The sequence below is a fragment of the Monodelphis domestica genome, chromosome 1, assembly GCF_027887165.1.
Source record: "Monodelphis domestica isolate mMonDom1 chromosome 1, mMonDom1.pri, whole genome shotgun sequence".
NCBI lineage: Eukaryota > Metazoa > Chordata > Mammalia > Didelphimorphia > Didelphidae > Monodelphis > Monodelphis domestica.
Genome location: NC_077227.1, coordinates 459,579,686 through 459,596,114, shown reverse-complemented (window position 1 = coordinate 459,596,114; position 16,429 = coordinate 459,579,686). Strand labels below are relative to the sequence as shown.

General features: G+C 41.1%; 1 protein-coding gene across 10 annotated transcripts in view; it reads left to right on the top strand.

Annotated features, from left to right (window-relative positions):
• Positions 1–16,429, top strand: part of RGS3 (regulator of G protein signaling 3) — a 233,983-nt gene that overhangs the window by 99,489 nt on the left and 118,065 nt on the right. For all 10 annotated transcript variants that reach the window (XM_007474992.3, XM_007474993.3, XM_056812414.1 and 7 more), the window contains 2 exons: positions 12,954–13,150; positions 14,744–14,827. In XM_007474992.3, the coding sequence (XP_007475054.1) occupies positions 12,954–13,150; positions 14,744–14,827 (281 nt within the window). The remainder of the gene's footprint in view (positions 1–12,953; positions 13,151–14,743; positions 14,828–16,429) is intronic.

Sequence of the window (16,429 nt, the reverse complement as noted above, 5' to 3'; positions counted from 1 at the left end):
TACTAGTTGAGGATCTTTTAAAATTGAGCTGTCTCTTCCCCACCACGGAAATAGCTAGGGCCTTCTGGCATCATGTTACTTACAGAGCTGGAGCCAAAGGGACAAATTTGGACTTGTTTGCTGTGCCCTGAAAACAATTGCTTTTTCCAGGAAGTCCAAGATATCAGGTCTTATATGGTGGAGAATTTGGCTAAGTTAAGGTCCAGGGATTCCAGCAGGGGTAATAATGTACAGCCTACTGTGTCTTTGGAAGAGAAAGGTTGACCCTTAAACATCTTTGAGAAGGGAGTCCCTTGGTACAGTAGGAAGTAGCTGGAATACAGAGCCAAACCCCATAGAATGACCGGAGTACATTACTTTTGGGTTTGAAACATTGAGGGCTTCCCAGAATGACCTTTGGCTTTCTTCAGAGCTGCCTTTATCATGTCTGTTATAGTTACTCCCATGTGTAAAACAAGGACAATACTTCTTTCTAGATAACAGTCGGAAAATCTTTTCTAACTTGGGGTGAAAGGTGCTAGGTCACTACAGAGTTGATCTCTAGTCTGCTATCAGCTGGAATTGTTCTATTCTTTTTCTTCTCCTGTCACCATCAGATGAAGGATCCTATCAGTGAGGGCAGGAACCAGCTTCTGAACTCAAACCCCACAGGAGACCAAATGGGAAGGGTCCCAATTTAATCTGGCTCAGTTTGATTTGGTTCAGTTCAGCAAGCAAAAACTTAGTTCAAGGGGCATGAAAATTGGTAAGAGTAGCCATTATCTTTCCTTGGGCTGAGGGATTCCAAGTTGGTGCCACTGTGGGTCCGAGTCTAGTGGAAGAGAATTTTTATTAGGAATAAGGAGGAATTAGATGTATATTTTGAAATGATGAGATAAAAATATTTTGTAGAGAAGTTATCAATTCAATTCTGTTCATCAGAAATTTGAATGCCCAATATGTTAGATACTGGGATGAAGCAGTTTCCGTCTTCAGAGAGCTTATATTCTAGCAGAGAGGGAAAAGGATCTTGGGTGGAAGTTGAACAGAGTAAGAGAATAGCCTCTCCTTTCATCAAAATAGGTTCATTGTGTTATGGTGGAAGATCAATGCAATGCTTATCTTTTCAGACAGGGAAGCTGGCCCCATTGAGATAGGAAAGGTGAGGGGTGTCTGAAGAGCTCCAGAGGCATACCCCATTGCTCAGGAATGTTTCCCTGACAGCCACATTCATCTCTTTAAGAGACCAACAATACCCAGCTCACCATGATTTAATTCCCCCTTGAAAATAAGGCACTTAATTAGCTGGAAAGCAATATACATGGCTCTGAAGTGCTAAGGAAGAAACTAGCTATATATTGAATTGCAACTGAGATGAAAACTCCTGGGTTCTAGTCCTGGTTTGGTCTCTTGGTGACTTTAGCTAGGCTACTTTCTTTCTCTGGATTGCTTGGGAAATGGAACAGAGCCTTTGTTTTGGGAAGAAGTTTTGCTAATGACTGAAGCAAAAGACTTTAGATCTTAACTCATTCACATTCACTTGGGAGCTGGGGGATAGAGCTAGACAAGAATTTCAAACCTCCTGGCCACATCGGCCAATGATTAGGTGAGCAGTATAATTTGTATGGTCCAGGGCACTGGACTAGCAATTGGATATGTATTTTAAACTCAAATCTGTTACCAAGTTGGTATGTGATCTGGAACAAGTTAATTTACCTCCTTAGGCCTCAGTTTCTTCTGAAAAGTAAGAGGGTTGGACTAGATGATCTTTAAAGTTCCTTTTAGGTTTTGTCAGGGTCTACTATGCTGAAAAGGTTTTAAGTAAAAAATGAATCTGAATATTTGAGGGCTGATTTGGCTTCATGCAGAGAGGTTGGCCACTAGAAGACTGACCAGAAAGTGATAACTTCTTTTGACCTAGCGATCCATGAAACAAAGAAAATAAGAAATGATCTTGAGTCATGTGTGGCTCCCATCTGCTTCTGCAGGAAGGGGTGGAATGATGGGAAAGAGGTCAGAGTGCTGAGAATCATATAGTTTTTTTAGACTACTTTAGAATGTCTTAACTGGAGGTACCTTAAATATGATATTTTTGTCCAGTGACATCTGCTACAAACGGTGAAGGCAAAGAGAAATCTATGAAGAATTTGAAAAGATCATTTGAGAACCCAGTAAATCAAGCCAATATATATTTTGATGCTCAGTGACTTTAATGTAAAAGATAGGCTCAGGGGATGATGGTAAAGAGTATGTTGGAAAACATATTAGAGATTTGAAGAAAACAAGGCCATAGGATTGTAGATTACTCAGAGGTTTCATAACTATGTATCATTAAAGCTTTCTTCAAATAGAGCCTTGGAAGGTGCTGAATCTGATAAACCCTGAGCTATTAATATGGCAAAAGCAAAATGGACTCCATCTTAACAGATTGGAAATGATGAGTTAGTGATATGCAAGCCACATAAAAATAATCCTTTTGTATGTAACCATATCATCAATTAATTAGGGAAAATCAGTATCAAATTTTACTACTTACTCTTAAAACCCTATGGAAGAGGGTGGTAGAAGACTATAAGTAGTATCCCTTTTATGAACAGCAAAAAGCAGTGGAAGCAAAAGCAAGTTTACAGAAAACTTGGCATGAAATCCAACTGAGCCACATCATTGGAAGAGCATTCATAGATAAAATTGGCAGGAGAACAACAAATGGAACAAATTTGTCAGAGTTTCTATAACAATCTATTTTCATCAGTGATGACATCACCAGGACACCTCAGGTTCTTGATGTAGTTTTCAAGAAAGTAGAAATGCCACTTAAATAAGATGAAGTTGGAAGGAGCAATGGGACCAGACTAAGTACACACTAAAGAAATATGGGCCAGAAGTGATAATAGCCTTGAAAGCATTAAGGGATCCTTTTGCAAGATTTCTTAAGAGAGGGGAAGATGGCAAAGGAATGGGGAAAAAAAAATAGATGATTGAAAAAGCATTAATAACTACCAACCTATTTGCTTACTTTCCTCATCATAAAATAATTTGTTTTATGAGACTGATTTGCATATATAGTGGGTATTCTTGATGAAAATAGGAGAAGACAGCCTTTTGTAATTAATTCACTATAACTGATCACATTTTCCACACTCATGCAATTGGTGGAAAGGCTCAAAGAATATAAGATCCTCTTGTGTTTATTTCTTATTGCTTTCCAAAAAAGCATTTGACTCAATAGAGCAAAAAGGAACTTTAAAGCTTGCATTGCAATAAGGAGTCTGCTATGTACATATTAGGACCATTATTTATTCCTTGTTAAATACAGGCATTCTGTTCAGTGATCTTTTGATTATTGTCAAGTGAGGCATGTATCAGAGAAGTGTGCTTGGCACTGTTATGGAGAATGTTCTGTGCAAGGTTCAAATGGGAGAGGAATTCCCTGTCAGATAAAGTCTTTCAGATGCTCTTGTATGCAGATGATTTTATTCTGATTGCATCAAGTCCTAGAACATTGCAGGGCTTCCCCAATAATATTCATTGTTGCTAAAAGATGATTGACCTATGATTCTGTATAGGAAAAAACAATTGGATGAAATTGTCTATTGTCCAGATTATGATGTATAGTTGCTCCATTAGTACACTAACACACTACATTAGTACACTAGCACAAATATCTGGGAGAGGCACTGCAGATGAATAGTGAGTTGGATTGAATAGGAGAGAGTACTGGATGATTGCATTTGGGAAATTTCATATTTGAATCTTGAAGTAGCACAATCCCTTAGGCAAGTCTTTTACCCTCTTTGAGCTTTAGTTTTCTTATCTATAAAATGAGGGGATTGTGGCCTTTCTCCTGCTAAATCTATGTTGCTATGATCCAAAGCATTAAATTTACTGAGGACCCAAGAGTAAATAAATAGATGCATGGTGGCCACAAACTGGCAGCAGCATATTTCCAGTAATGATCTAAGTAAAAGCAATGGTGTAAAGGGTGGTGGGGAAATATTTAACTGGAAAAAGAAGGGCTATTCATGGGTTGAAGAATGGGAGGGGGCAATATATACAACCTGAGAGCTCTCCTGACACCCAGAAAATTCAGAAAGGCTAGAAGAAGACTTCCAGCATTTTGGGTAATCCAAGGAGGATCTGTGGAAGAAAATGGACAGTAATTCTAGAGGATGAGGGCACAGGGATCTGCCCTAAGGGTGTTCCTATAAGTGCTGAGGTCACAAATCTCCTGACGTTTATAAGGGCTCTGAATCTGAAGTAAGAGGATTCTGGAGGGGATCCTGGCTGCGCTTTCTATCTGTCTGACCCTGGGCAAGTCATTTAGTTTCTCTGGGCCTGCTTTCTCTTATCTAAGATGTGGTTGTTGGGCCAGATGACCTTGGGAGCCTCTTTCAACTCTGAATCTATAATTAACTCTTTTACAAGGGCCATTGTAGTTAGAAACCAACCCCCTGAGCAGTATCAGGGCATCTGACAGACTTCATCTTGCTAATAATATAGAACCCTATGGGGGGATAATCTTGCCCTTGATCCATTTTATAGATTGTGGAAACCAAGGCACAGAATTAGAAAATTGTATAGCTTGAACTGATAAACAGGCTTCTGAAAGTTAGACCCACAGTCTTCCAACTGGGTCAGACCACATTCTTATGAATGCTAATTTAGGATACAGTGTTGAGAGCTTCTTTGGGATGAATAGAGTCCCAAATAGTTCCGTGGCACATGGACAACATGCTGTTTGGCTATGTTTCCTGGGCAGGGAGGGAGAAGGGCAAAGCAGCACACCCTCGGCATTGTCTGCTGACCTGGAAATGTTGCCTGGTTTTAGGTTCCCAACAGTCGATTTAGTGTTGCTGCCAGGGTCGGACTCAGAAGCAGCAGGGAGAGAAGTGTAATTACGGTGCGAGGCCAGTGGAGCAGGTGGTGGGGAAGAAAGCCTTTTTGTAATCTGGGCTTTGGGGGAAGAGGAAGAAATTTCTCCAGTGAAAAGAGAACAAGCAGGAGATGAATGAGCTGAGCTGCAAAGGCCGGATTGCTATAGTTGAAAAGTGCTGCTGTTTAAAAACATACACACACAGACCCAGACGAAATTAAACTTCAGACCAACAATTTTAGAGCTTTGTATCCAGGGGGCTCTTAGTTGAGGTCTATGCCAAGAATTAAAAATGGCGCTTTCCTGCAGGATAAATGAATGCCTCTTTCCTCCTCTCCACAACTTTGACTCTTTACTCCCTGGATGACCTTGATCATATTATTTAACCTCTTTGGACTTCAGTTACCTCATCTGGAAAATGAGAATACTTATCCTTCCTGAAGGCAAGGGATTCATTTACATGATTTCTCAAGGTCGTGTCTGTCAGTTGGTGGCAAGGAAAAGGAATATTTCCCTTTGGAATCAGGGAATTGAAAGCACTGAGCCAACCCCTATTTTATCATTCATTCTTGATTCAGTGAACACTTATTAAGCACCTACCAAGTGGTAGCAACTGTAATAGATGCTGGGGATACAAAGTCTAAAATAGCAGGCTCTAATCTTAAGAAAATTCCCTTCTTTTGAGGGAGGTAATATATACATGGACAATTTAAAAACTTTTTTTAAAAAAGCAAACTTACTTTTTTGTCTTAGTAACATCTCTAAGACAGAAGAGCAACAAGGGCGAGGCAATCAGGGTTGTGACTTGCCCCAGGCCACAGAGGAAGTGTCTGAGCCCAGATTTGAACCCATGTCTTCCCAATTCCAGGCTTGGTGCTCTATCTACTGGATCACCTAGCTGTTCCATACATACACAATGACATACAAAATGTATACAAAGTAATTTAAGAGAGCAGGATATACTTTTTGTGGAAGTTAGTGCTTGATCTAAGTTTTGGAGGAAACTGGGAATTCTTTGAGAAGGAAGCAAAGAGGGCATCCCAGGCCTGGGGTATAACTTTCACAAAGGTGCCGAGATAGGACAAGCAAAGTTGTGTTTGGGAATGGGAAGCAGATCTCTCTGATTAGATCACATTGTATGTGAAGAGAGTAATGTGTCGGAAACTAGAAATGGTAGGCTAGAGTAAGATTGTCAAGGATTTGAATATCCAAATGGAAGGATGTCCATTTTGTCCCAGCAGTAAGAGAGTCTCTGAAGCTTCTAAGGTAGGGGGGAGTGATGTGGTCAGACTTGTGCCTGCCTTAGCAGCTATATGGCAAATGGATAGGAGACAGGAGAGACCCAAAGGAGGAAGACCAGTTAGGAGGCTACCAAGTGAGAAATGACGAGGGCCAGAACTAGGGCAGTGGCCCTGTAAATATCCTGTGGAGGTACAGAGTTGGCAAAACTTGACAACTAATTGGATATGAGAGAGTAAGGTAACGATCGTAATAGCTAATGTTTATACAGCACTTAAAGGTTTGCAAGATGTTTTACAAATACCTCATTTTATCCTCACAGCAATGGGGTGAGGTAGGTGTTATTATTATTCCCATTTTATAGATGAGGAAACTGAGGCAGGCAGAGCTTAAGTGATTTGCCCAGGACCACACAACTGGTAAGTATCTTAGGACAAATTTGAGCTCAGATTGTCCTGACCCCCAAATCTATCCACTGTGCTACTTAGCTGTCTGTAGAGTTGAGGATCACTTTGAAGTTGGGAACCTGAGAAATTGGAAAGATGGTGGTACCATCAACAGAAGTAGGGGAGTTAGGGTGGTGGTTTTGAGGTAAAACTAATGAATTATGAATTTCACATGCTTATGGGACATTTGGGTGGGGATTGTTATATTTTTCTATGTGTATAGAATTCATAGTTGAACCAACAGAGGAAGTTGATAAGATGACAGACAAAGAAAGAGACACAGAGAGAGAGAGAGAGACAGACAGACAGACAGAGTAAGGCTAACCAATGGGTGTTAAGTGACTAGGAAATATCTGAGGCTACATTTGAACCCAGGATCATCCTGTCTCAGAGGCCAGGTTTTCTATCTCCTGAGCCACCTTAACTGTCTTTTCCTTTAGACTTTCTTACCAGTGTAGATTATTGTGATATAAAGAGCACTGGACTGGGAATCAGAAGACCCAGCTTCTAGTCCCCCTCTCCCATTGTTTTATTTGTGAATGGTCAAGATACTTTTTTCTAGGCTTCAGTTTCCTACTTTTCAAAGCGAGAGTATTGAATTAGATGATCTCGATGGTTCTTTCAAGTGCAGTGTTAGGATCCATGATCTTAGGTCCTTCTAAGTAGGGAAAAATAAATCTGCATGGGGGCATTTGAGTTGGAGGGTAAGGGAGAATAATAGAAACACTGGATGGCCAGCACTACTCCTGGCGGTTTGCTTGAGGGGAGCACTCTAGAGAGGGCAAGCTCAGGTGGGTGGAGTATCCCAGAATGGGCTCTGTTAGTGGAGAAGGGCAGGAAAGATAAACTCCTAATTGGCAATTATCCTTTATTCTTTACCCTCACTGATAACATTTTCTTTCTCTTTCTCATAGCTCCATCTTGAGAATGCAGGATGTGGGTTTTTTAAAGAATTGATTTTTTAAATGGTTTTAATATTCTACCCAGTCACACCTATCATAATTGCTGGTCAGTTTTGGAGGGAAGCCAACTGTTTTTCTTAGCCAAACAATTCTCCTCTCCCTCTGAGATGTGGCAGGGTGGATAGAGGAAGCAGCCGTAGAATCTTGTGCTCTGTCATTGGGTTTTTTTCCCTTTTCAGTTGTGACAGGTAACAATTTTGGTAGAGACCCATATCATGAGGCCTTACCTTCTTTGTTTCTTGGCCAGTCAGCAGGTAGAGTGGGAATGGTGGTGCTTAGGATTCTGGGGCAGAGAAAAGCAGCAAAATGAGGCCAGGTTCCTAGCCTGAGGGGCACATTGTATTTTTCAAATAATTTTGTTAAATGACTAGCAGAAGCTGAAAGGCCTGGAGAGATGGTGACAGAGAAACCTTTCTGTACCACCTCACCGTATATGTGACCCAGCTTTCTGCTGAGTTGCCATTCATCACTCCTCATTCAATACTGCCTATTAAAGAACAGTTTCTTTTTAATCTGCTTGATATTGGATTCCACTTATATCTGAACAGATGAAGGCAACAATACATAGTCACAATTTCACTCCATGAGAATTCACTTTAGATATCATAACCAGAAATAAACTGAGTCTAAGTTACCTGTATGTCCAAATAGAACTCAGAGATCAGGGAACATAGGAATGGTCTTGGCATTTGTCAAACACTTCTTATAGGCAAAGCCCTGTGCCAAATACTCTGGATATAAATAGAAAAATATGATAGTCCCTGCCCTGGAGGAATTCACATTTTTTTTAACTCTTGCCCTCTGTCTTAGAATCAAAACTGTATGTTGGTTCCAAGGCAGAAGAGCAGTCAAGGCTAGGCAATGGGGGGGGGGGGGTGATGGGGGTTAAGTGTCTTGCCCAGGGTCATACAGCTAGGAAGTATCTGGGGTCAGATTTGGACCCAGGACGTCCCATCTCTAAGTCTGTCTCTGAATCCACTGAGCCATCTGGCTGCCCCAGAATTTATGTCCTAATGGGTACAGCAGCAAAGTGGATGAAAATGCCTCTTGCTTAATGTCATTATTTAATGTCACTTTTCCCAGAGCCCATGGCTTCAGGGTCTGAGGGAAGATGGTAGTCAAGATGATGGTGGTGGTTTGACTTGCCTGGCACATGCTGCCTCTCATCTCTCCCATAAGCAGCCTTGCTGCTAGATCTAGGTTGACTTGCCTGCCCTGTATAGCAGTTGGTTTGCAATTGGTAGGGAAGCTGACTCCTTCACATGGCAGTTACTTCCATAGATGATGACTGTGAGGTCTGGGCTTTGAAGTAGGATTTGTAGTCTGATGTGGGAAAAAGTAATGATGCTTCCTGGATTCCTGTACGCCCATTGGTGGCAGTTGGTCAGCAGTTTGTACTACTACAGACTTGAGATTTCTTCTGAAGAAATTTCTGGCCTTGTTTTTCTGCTTTATTTTCCTTTTTTCCTACTTGATACTTAGGAAGTTGCTCTTAGGATTATAGAATTTTTCCATCTTGAAGAACCATCTGAGGTCATCTAGTTAAACTCTTTCATTTTGTATAAAAGGAATCTGAGGCCTCGAGAGGTGAAATAACTGGACCAAAGTCATATAGACATTAGGAGGCCTCTAGAGACAGGATTCAAACTCAGCTATATTCAGACTACATTTATTGCTCTTCTGACAGAACTAGATCAGGAAGGAACTACTTCTTCATTCTGGACATTGATGGAAATGGGTTCTGCTCTACTATTGGGAGATTTTCCAGTGTGTTTTTGGCTTTGTTAGTCTCTCTTTGCACCTTTCTAGAGAAAATGCTATTGAAAGGTGATAATTAGAGGAAAGGAACAGAGTTTTAAAATTGGAAGAGATTTTAGAAATCAAATATTGACTCAGATCTGAACAGAAATCCCACTATTCACATCCCAACAAGTGAACATCTAGCTTTTGCTTAAATACCACTGGTGAGAGAGACTTCACTGACACTCAAGGCAGCCCATTTCATGTTTAGATGACTGAGTGTTAGGAAGTTTTTCTTTACATCAAATCTAATTTTGCCTCTATATAACTTCTCACTGAACCAATTCTGCCCTCTGGGGCCAAGCAGAACAAGTCTTAAACCCTCTTCTATCATGTCCCATCCACTCCCTACTCCAAATTCATTAAAAAATATCAAGAATCCAATCCAATTCAACAAACATTTATTAAACATCTGCTAGGGGTCAGGGATACAAAGACAGTTACTGCTATCACAGAACTTACACTAGGGTGTGGAATGGGTAGGTGGGATGCAATTTGTACCCTAATAAATATAAAGTAATTTAAGGAGGAAGAGAATACTAACAACTGGAGGGATAAGAAAGTACTTTGAATAGGAGATGGCATTGGAACTGAACCTCAAAGGAAGCTAAGGATTCCAAGAGGTGGAGGTAAGAAGTGAGTGCATTCTGAGCATGGGAAACCATCTGTGCAAAATCCCGGAGATGAGAAGATGACACTGCCCCCCACAGTTCTCGTATGGCATGGTCTCTGGGCCCTTTACTTTACCATGACTATCTCTGCATGCTGCCCAGGTTATCAATGCCTTTTGGAGATAATATACCAGATGTGGTCTCATGTCTCAAGACTTGGACATTGTGCCTCTCAATGCAGCCCGAGATTGCTGCCATAACAAACTGGTGAATAGTATTGACCTTATGATAATCTACCAAAACCCAGTGATCTTTTACAGACAGATATTTATATAGATATTTGTGAAGTTGAGTTTTTAAAAATTTGAATATAAAAACGACATTTGTCTTGTTAGATTTGACTCAGGGTATAGCCTGCTTGGATCTTTTTGGCTCCTGACCCTGGTTTCTAATGTGCTATCCAATTGTGGGTGTTCCCCAAAGTTCTTTCCTAGGTCCTCTTCTTTTCACCTTATACTCTCATCGTGGATTAACTATCATCTTTATTCAGATGATTCCCAGACTTATATTAGTAACCCCAGTCTCTACTCATGTCCTACAGAATCTGTTGCTTACTGGACATTCCAAACTGGATGTTCTGGAGCTCAATATGTCTAAACTCAATATTTCTAAAATTGAACTCATCTTTCCTCCTAAGCTGTCCCTACTTCCAAACTTCCCAATTTTTGTTGGAAATAGCCACCATTCTCCCAACACTTCCAGGTTTGTAATCTTGCTGTTATCCTGAAATCCTCCCTCTCACTCAACCCACAAATTCCATCAGCTGCCAAATCTTGCCATTTCTACCTTCACAAGGCCTCTCACATACAGTATTACTTCTTTCCACTCACTCCATGACCTTAGTCCAGACGCTTATCACATCTTGCTTATATTATTATAACAGACTCCCAATTAGTCTCTCTACCCATAAACCTCTCCGTATTCCAGTCCATCCTACACACTGCTACCTAAAGTAATTTTCCTTAAGTACATATCCAAACACATGACTGCCTTACCCAACTAAGTAAAGTGGCTTCCTAGTGCTTCTAGGATAAAATATGAACTCCCCAGTTTATTTTATAAAGCCCTGCACAGCATGGCCTCAACCTGCCTTTCTAGCCTCCTTGGATATAGTATTCCCCCTCCTCCATTCTGCCGTCTAGCCAAACAGGTCTTCACCGTGTTATTTTCTCAGGCAATTCTATCGCCCATCTCTGTGTTTGGAGTGCACTCTCTTCTTAGCTCTGCCTAATAGTCCATCTCTTGTTTTTAAGCTGCAATTGAAGCACGATCTGCGTGAAGCCTTTCCTGATCCTGCCTATTGCTAATACCCAAACTACCTTGTTTTGAATAACATTGTATAGACAAATGTATTTGTTAGCTTTATATTTATGCTTTATTTTTATTTCCTTATTAGACTTTTATCAACTAGTGAATATTAAGTGCCTACTATGTGCCAAGCACTATGCTAAGCCCTGAGGATACAAAAAAGAGGCAAAAGACATCCCTGTCCTCAAGGAGCTTTCAATTTAATGGGAGCGACAACATGCAAACAAACATACACGAAGCAAGCCATTTATGAGATAAATAGGAAATAATGATGAGTGGTAGGTAGGCATTGGAATTAAGAGGAATTGGGAAAATCTTCTATAGAGGTGGGATTTTAGTTGGGACTTAAAGAATGTAAGCTCATTGCAAGTCGGGATCATTTAATTCTTTGTGCCTGAATCCTCAGTACCTTGTGCAGTGTAGGCATTTAATAAGTACTTGTTGATTGATTTAGTTTTCCTTACCAATCCCAGCTCATTTTGAGAACTTCTGATACGATTCTTATAGATATATGCCACCCTTTGCTATTCTCTCTGTTACCTGACCTTGTTTTAATTTTCTGTATGGCACTTTCTAAAATGCAAGTTAATTCCTAGGTTTCCTATGTATCTATACTTAAGACAATCTTTTCTTTTCTTCCTCCCTGGAATTAATTCTCTTTATGCCTACAGAATTTCATTTTTAAGAGTTTCTAATCCCTCCTGGGTTAAGTTTCCCAAGAGGATTTAATCCATTTCATCCAATTGTCCTTTCTCTGAACCTTTTGAAATCTGCTCTCAAAATCTAGGATATGTACTATTATGCCTGGGTTTCCTGTTCTTCTCAATCACAGATTTTAAGATGAATTGGTTAGTTTTATCCCCACCTTAGCAACCATCCTTTGCTTTTTAAAAATTTTTAAACTTTTTTTATCCTTACCTTCCATCATAGAATCAATATTGTGTATTGGTTCCAAGGCAGAAGAGCGGTAAGGGTTAGGTAACAGCAGTTAAATGACTTGCCCAGGCTTACAAAGCCAAGATGTGTCTGAGGCCAGATTTGAATCCAGAACTTTCCATCTCTGAGCTTGGCTCTCAAATCCACGGAACGACCTAGCTACCTTCAAACTTTGCTTTTTAATGAGAATCACATTCAAAATGCCTTTTTAAGGATGAAATTATCACTCGCTTTAGCAAGTCAAGAATTTTTTTGTTGCTTTATATTTGGCAGAGAACTTCAGCAAGGATCTGGATAATTGAAGTTTTGTACAGCTATTAAATCAAGCCTCCATGCCAAACTTGTGATTTATTTCTCAAACCCCTCATTATGTCTTCTTTCTGACTAGGTGGTCTGTGGCAAACTCAGATGACAATATCACTTTTGTTCATGCTTTTGTTGATTTTTCAAATGATCTTTGATCATTATACTTCCTCTGCTTATTCCTGGATTTCCTCACAAGTCTATCTTCATAACATACAAAGCCCATTTACTCCCCCCCCCCAACCTTTATCTTTTTTCTTTTGAATAAGACATACCAGCCATATTCTTGTTATGGGCCTCATGCTACTAAGTCTCACCAAGTTCAATTTGCCTTGTGTTGTAATCTCTAGTTCATTTTGTTATCCACATTTTGTGAATTTGTACATAGAATCCTACACTTAAGTCCTTTTCATTCCTTCCCTTTTTGTTCCTACAGATATAGGAAACACTAGCAAAGGGAAATCCCACACGGGCCTGGGGAAGAAATCTCGACTGATGAAGACAGTGCAGACCATGAAAGGCTATGGTAACTACCAGAATTGTACCATCATGAAGCCCCACACCCCCCACTCCAGCTACGGCACCTATGTGACATTGGCTCCCAAAGTCTTGGTGTTTCCTGTTTACGTACAGGTGAGATGGTGGTTCTGGGGTGGAAGGGTGGTCATCCTGGGACCTCGGTCTAGACTGTCCCTGAGAATTTGAAAAGGATGAAGTCGTGGTTGGAGGCTATAACGACTAAGGAGCAAAGACTCGGCACTGGGTACTCCCATCCAAATAGATGAAATGTGATTTCAGATTTCAAGTAAATGATGGGAATTTAATAAGGTTCTCTTTATTAAAATACCCAGAATATTCAGTGTGGGAAGAGAAGCAAGTGATATCAGGCAGGGAAAGGAGGACCTTGAATGACTAAGGGTGGGGGGTATGTACCCCCCTACTTTTGTCTGTCTTTCTGTTTGTGAGTCTCTCTCTCTTCTGTCTCTTTTAAGACTAACTAGTACTCTTACAACTTGGCTAAAAATACAAATTGCTACTTGTGGGTTGAACTCCATTGCTGATTAGCATGGGAGCTTTATCCCATTTATCGGTTTCTGACCTGGGCCAGTTCATTCCTCCCTAGGCAGCGTTGGTAGCCCCTGCTCCTGGGAGCTCAGCCTCTTGGCCTAGTCTGCTATAGAACTCTTGACCTGAAGAGATCCATAAGCTCCAGCAGAAATTGCCAGTATGGACCACCATGCCTGGCCCTTACTACTCTTCTGCCTTTGAACTGATACTTAGTATTGACTCTAAGTCAGAAGGTAAGGGTTTAAAAAAGAAAAAAAAATCATCCTTTGCTGAACACCAACCAATAAGCCAGTAGATATTGCTAGATAAGTCCATGAGTTGTTCCCAACTTGTACAGCTTTGATTGGCCCGAATAGAGAAGAAGGCTTCAGAGGGGCTTTGGTGGGGAAGATGCTTGGTTGGCCCTGGGATGCATTGCCCACAGACTTTGGGGCTGAGACTACTCTGGGAATTCCGTGAGAATCAGTCAGTTTGAACAAGAAAGTGCAGTGAGGGCAATAAAGGGCTTGTGGGAAGGTTCTGAGCATGCCTTGGATTAAAGCTAGTACATAGACTCCACTATGTATGAATCTGGTGATTTGTGATCAGGGGATGATGGGAGGTTAAAAGAACCCACCAGGGATTACATATTGCCAAGTCAGCCTATGAGAGGAGCTCATCTGACTCTCGGAGAGACCCTCGCTCTGATTCTTACTCTGTGGGGTGTGTGGTACCAGGCCCTTAATGGAAAGAGTCTGGCAAAGAAGCAGGCAGTGTATGGGGGGGGGGGCGGAAGGGGTGCTAAGAAAGGGCAGAAACTGTGTGGTTTTGGCTTCCTGCCCAGAGAAAGCAGCCTCATCAGAGATGACTCTTGACTCTCTTAGATTGTGAAGTGATGTCAACTGCAGTAGCATCACACATGGACAGTGGTTGCATTTTTCCCTCTTTTTTGAGGTTGTGGGGCTATCGAGGTGTTGAGTGCGAGTGGGTGGGTGGTTTCTCCCCTCTTCCATTCTAGCTAACCAATCATCAACCTTTCCTCCACCGAGAGAGTTGTGTTCCCAGCTAGTTCAGTTAGCACAATCTTCCCCAGGCTCCAACAAGGGCTAGCCCTGACCCTTCACCCTTCCCCACCCTTTCACCCCTAATCTGTGGGTTCAAGTTGTGCTTTGTTTTCAGCCCTTAGATCTCTGTAACACAGCTCGGACTCTGTTGCTGGCTGAGGAGCTTCTGCTTTATGAGGGGAGAAACAAAACTGCCAAGGTAAGATTCTTGGGTGAATTCTTAATCACCCTTTTTTCTCATTGCTAAACTTGGGGCCATCTTATTCTTTTCACCCCTAAAGACAGAGAAAAGAGGACAAACTAGAGACTAGCTCTGCTGAGAAGTTTGGGAGGAGGGAGAGATTGAGGTTATTGATGAATTGAAATACAAGCCCAACATTTGCTCTATGTTTATAGGTTCATAGGTTCTGACCATCTCATCCTTAGTAGCCAAGCAGTTATTTCCACTCGTTCTACACAACTTTCAGGATCGCTTCCAGCCAGCATAATTAGCGATACTTCTCTAAAAGGGAAGTCCCTAGAAGGCTATTGGGCCAGTGCCCCAGTGAGTTTCTTTCCTAGTTCCATTTCAGCCTCAGGTTCCTGACTTGATCTTGGCTACTAGAGTTAAAGCGTCTCCAGGAGCTCTTCTTACTAGGGAGCCTGCGAATCTGGGAATCATCTACCTGTGAGCCACTACTACATCATGTATTAAAACCTGAGCGTGGCTTTGCTGCTGGACCAACTAGACTCTCACCTCAGAATTAGAAATGGGCTTTAACCAGACTTTCTTTTGTAGAGAGAATCTATTGTTCTCTGTATTTCCTTTTGTGCCATTCGGGATGAAATAGACTAAGAAAAAAACACAGCAGATTCTATTCATCCAAATGAGTGCTGTTCCCTTTTAACTAGCTCCTTTGAAAGGAGGAACATTTATCAAATTGATGCTGCCATAAGAACTTAATCAAAACATTGTGGGGAGGGGGCAGCTGGGTAGCTCAGTGGATTGAGAGCCAGGCCTAGAAATGGGAGGTCTTGGGTTCAAATCTGGCCTCAGACACTTCCCAGCTGTGTGACCCTGGACTAGTCACTTATTCCCCATTGCCTAGCCCTTTCCACTCTTCTGCCTTGGAATCAATACACAGTATTGATTTTAAGAGAGAGGATAAAGGTAATTAAAAAACCAGAACATTCTGGGCAATCCTCTTTAGGAATGGCCTTTATGTGCTATAGAATACTGTTTTTTTGTTTTTTGTTTTTTCTTTTAGAATACTGTTTTGAATACCTTCAAGTGAAAGAAAATCTTTGAACTGTAGACTTGATTTTTGGAAATGACCAAAAATCAAGGCCTTTAGCCTCCAGGCTTTAGTTTCCTCATTTTAGAAAAAACTGAGCATCAGGTCTAGACAATCTTTAATGTATTTACCACCTCTACATTCTATGGTTTTATTATTCATTTGGAGCCGATTTGAGTGGATAATAAAGGTTTGGCCTGGGTTGTATTATCTTAGTTTAAAATGAGGTGTGTCAGGTTTACACTTTCTAACGCAGGAGTACAGAGATATTTGGGGAAAGTGGCAATGTCCAAGTAAGTGCACATCTTCTCTCCATCCCTTAAGGTGACTACTTTGAAGGACAACATTCATTTGAACGTTTCAGTTGTGTATAGAATCAGTAGATAAAGAGCTGGCCTTGAAGTGAGGATGATCCTAGTTCAAATCCCACCCCTGACACATAACTGGCCAGCTGTGTGACCCTGAGTAACTAGCTTAACTTCTCAGTGCTCTAGGCAAGTGGTGTCAAATTCAAATAGAAACCACCT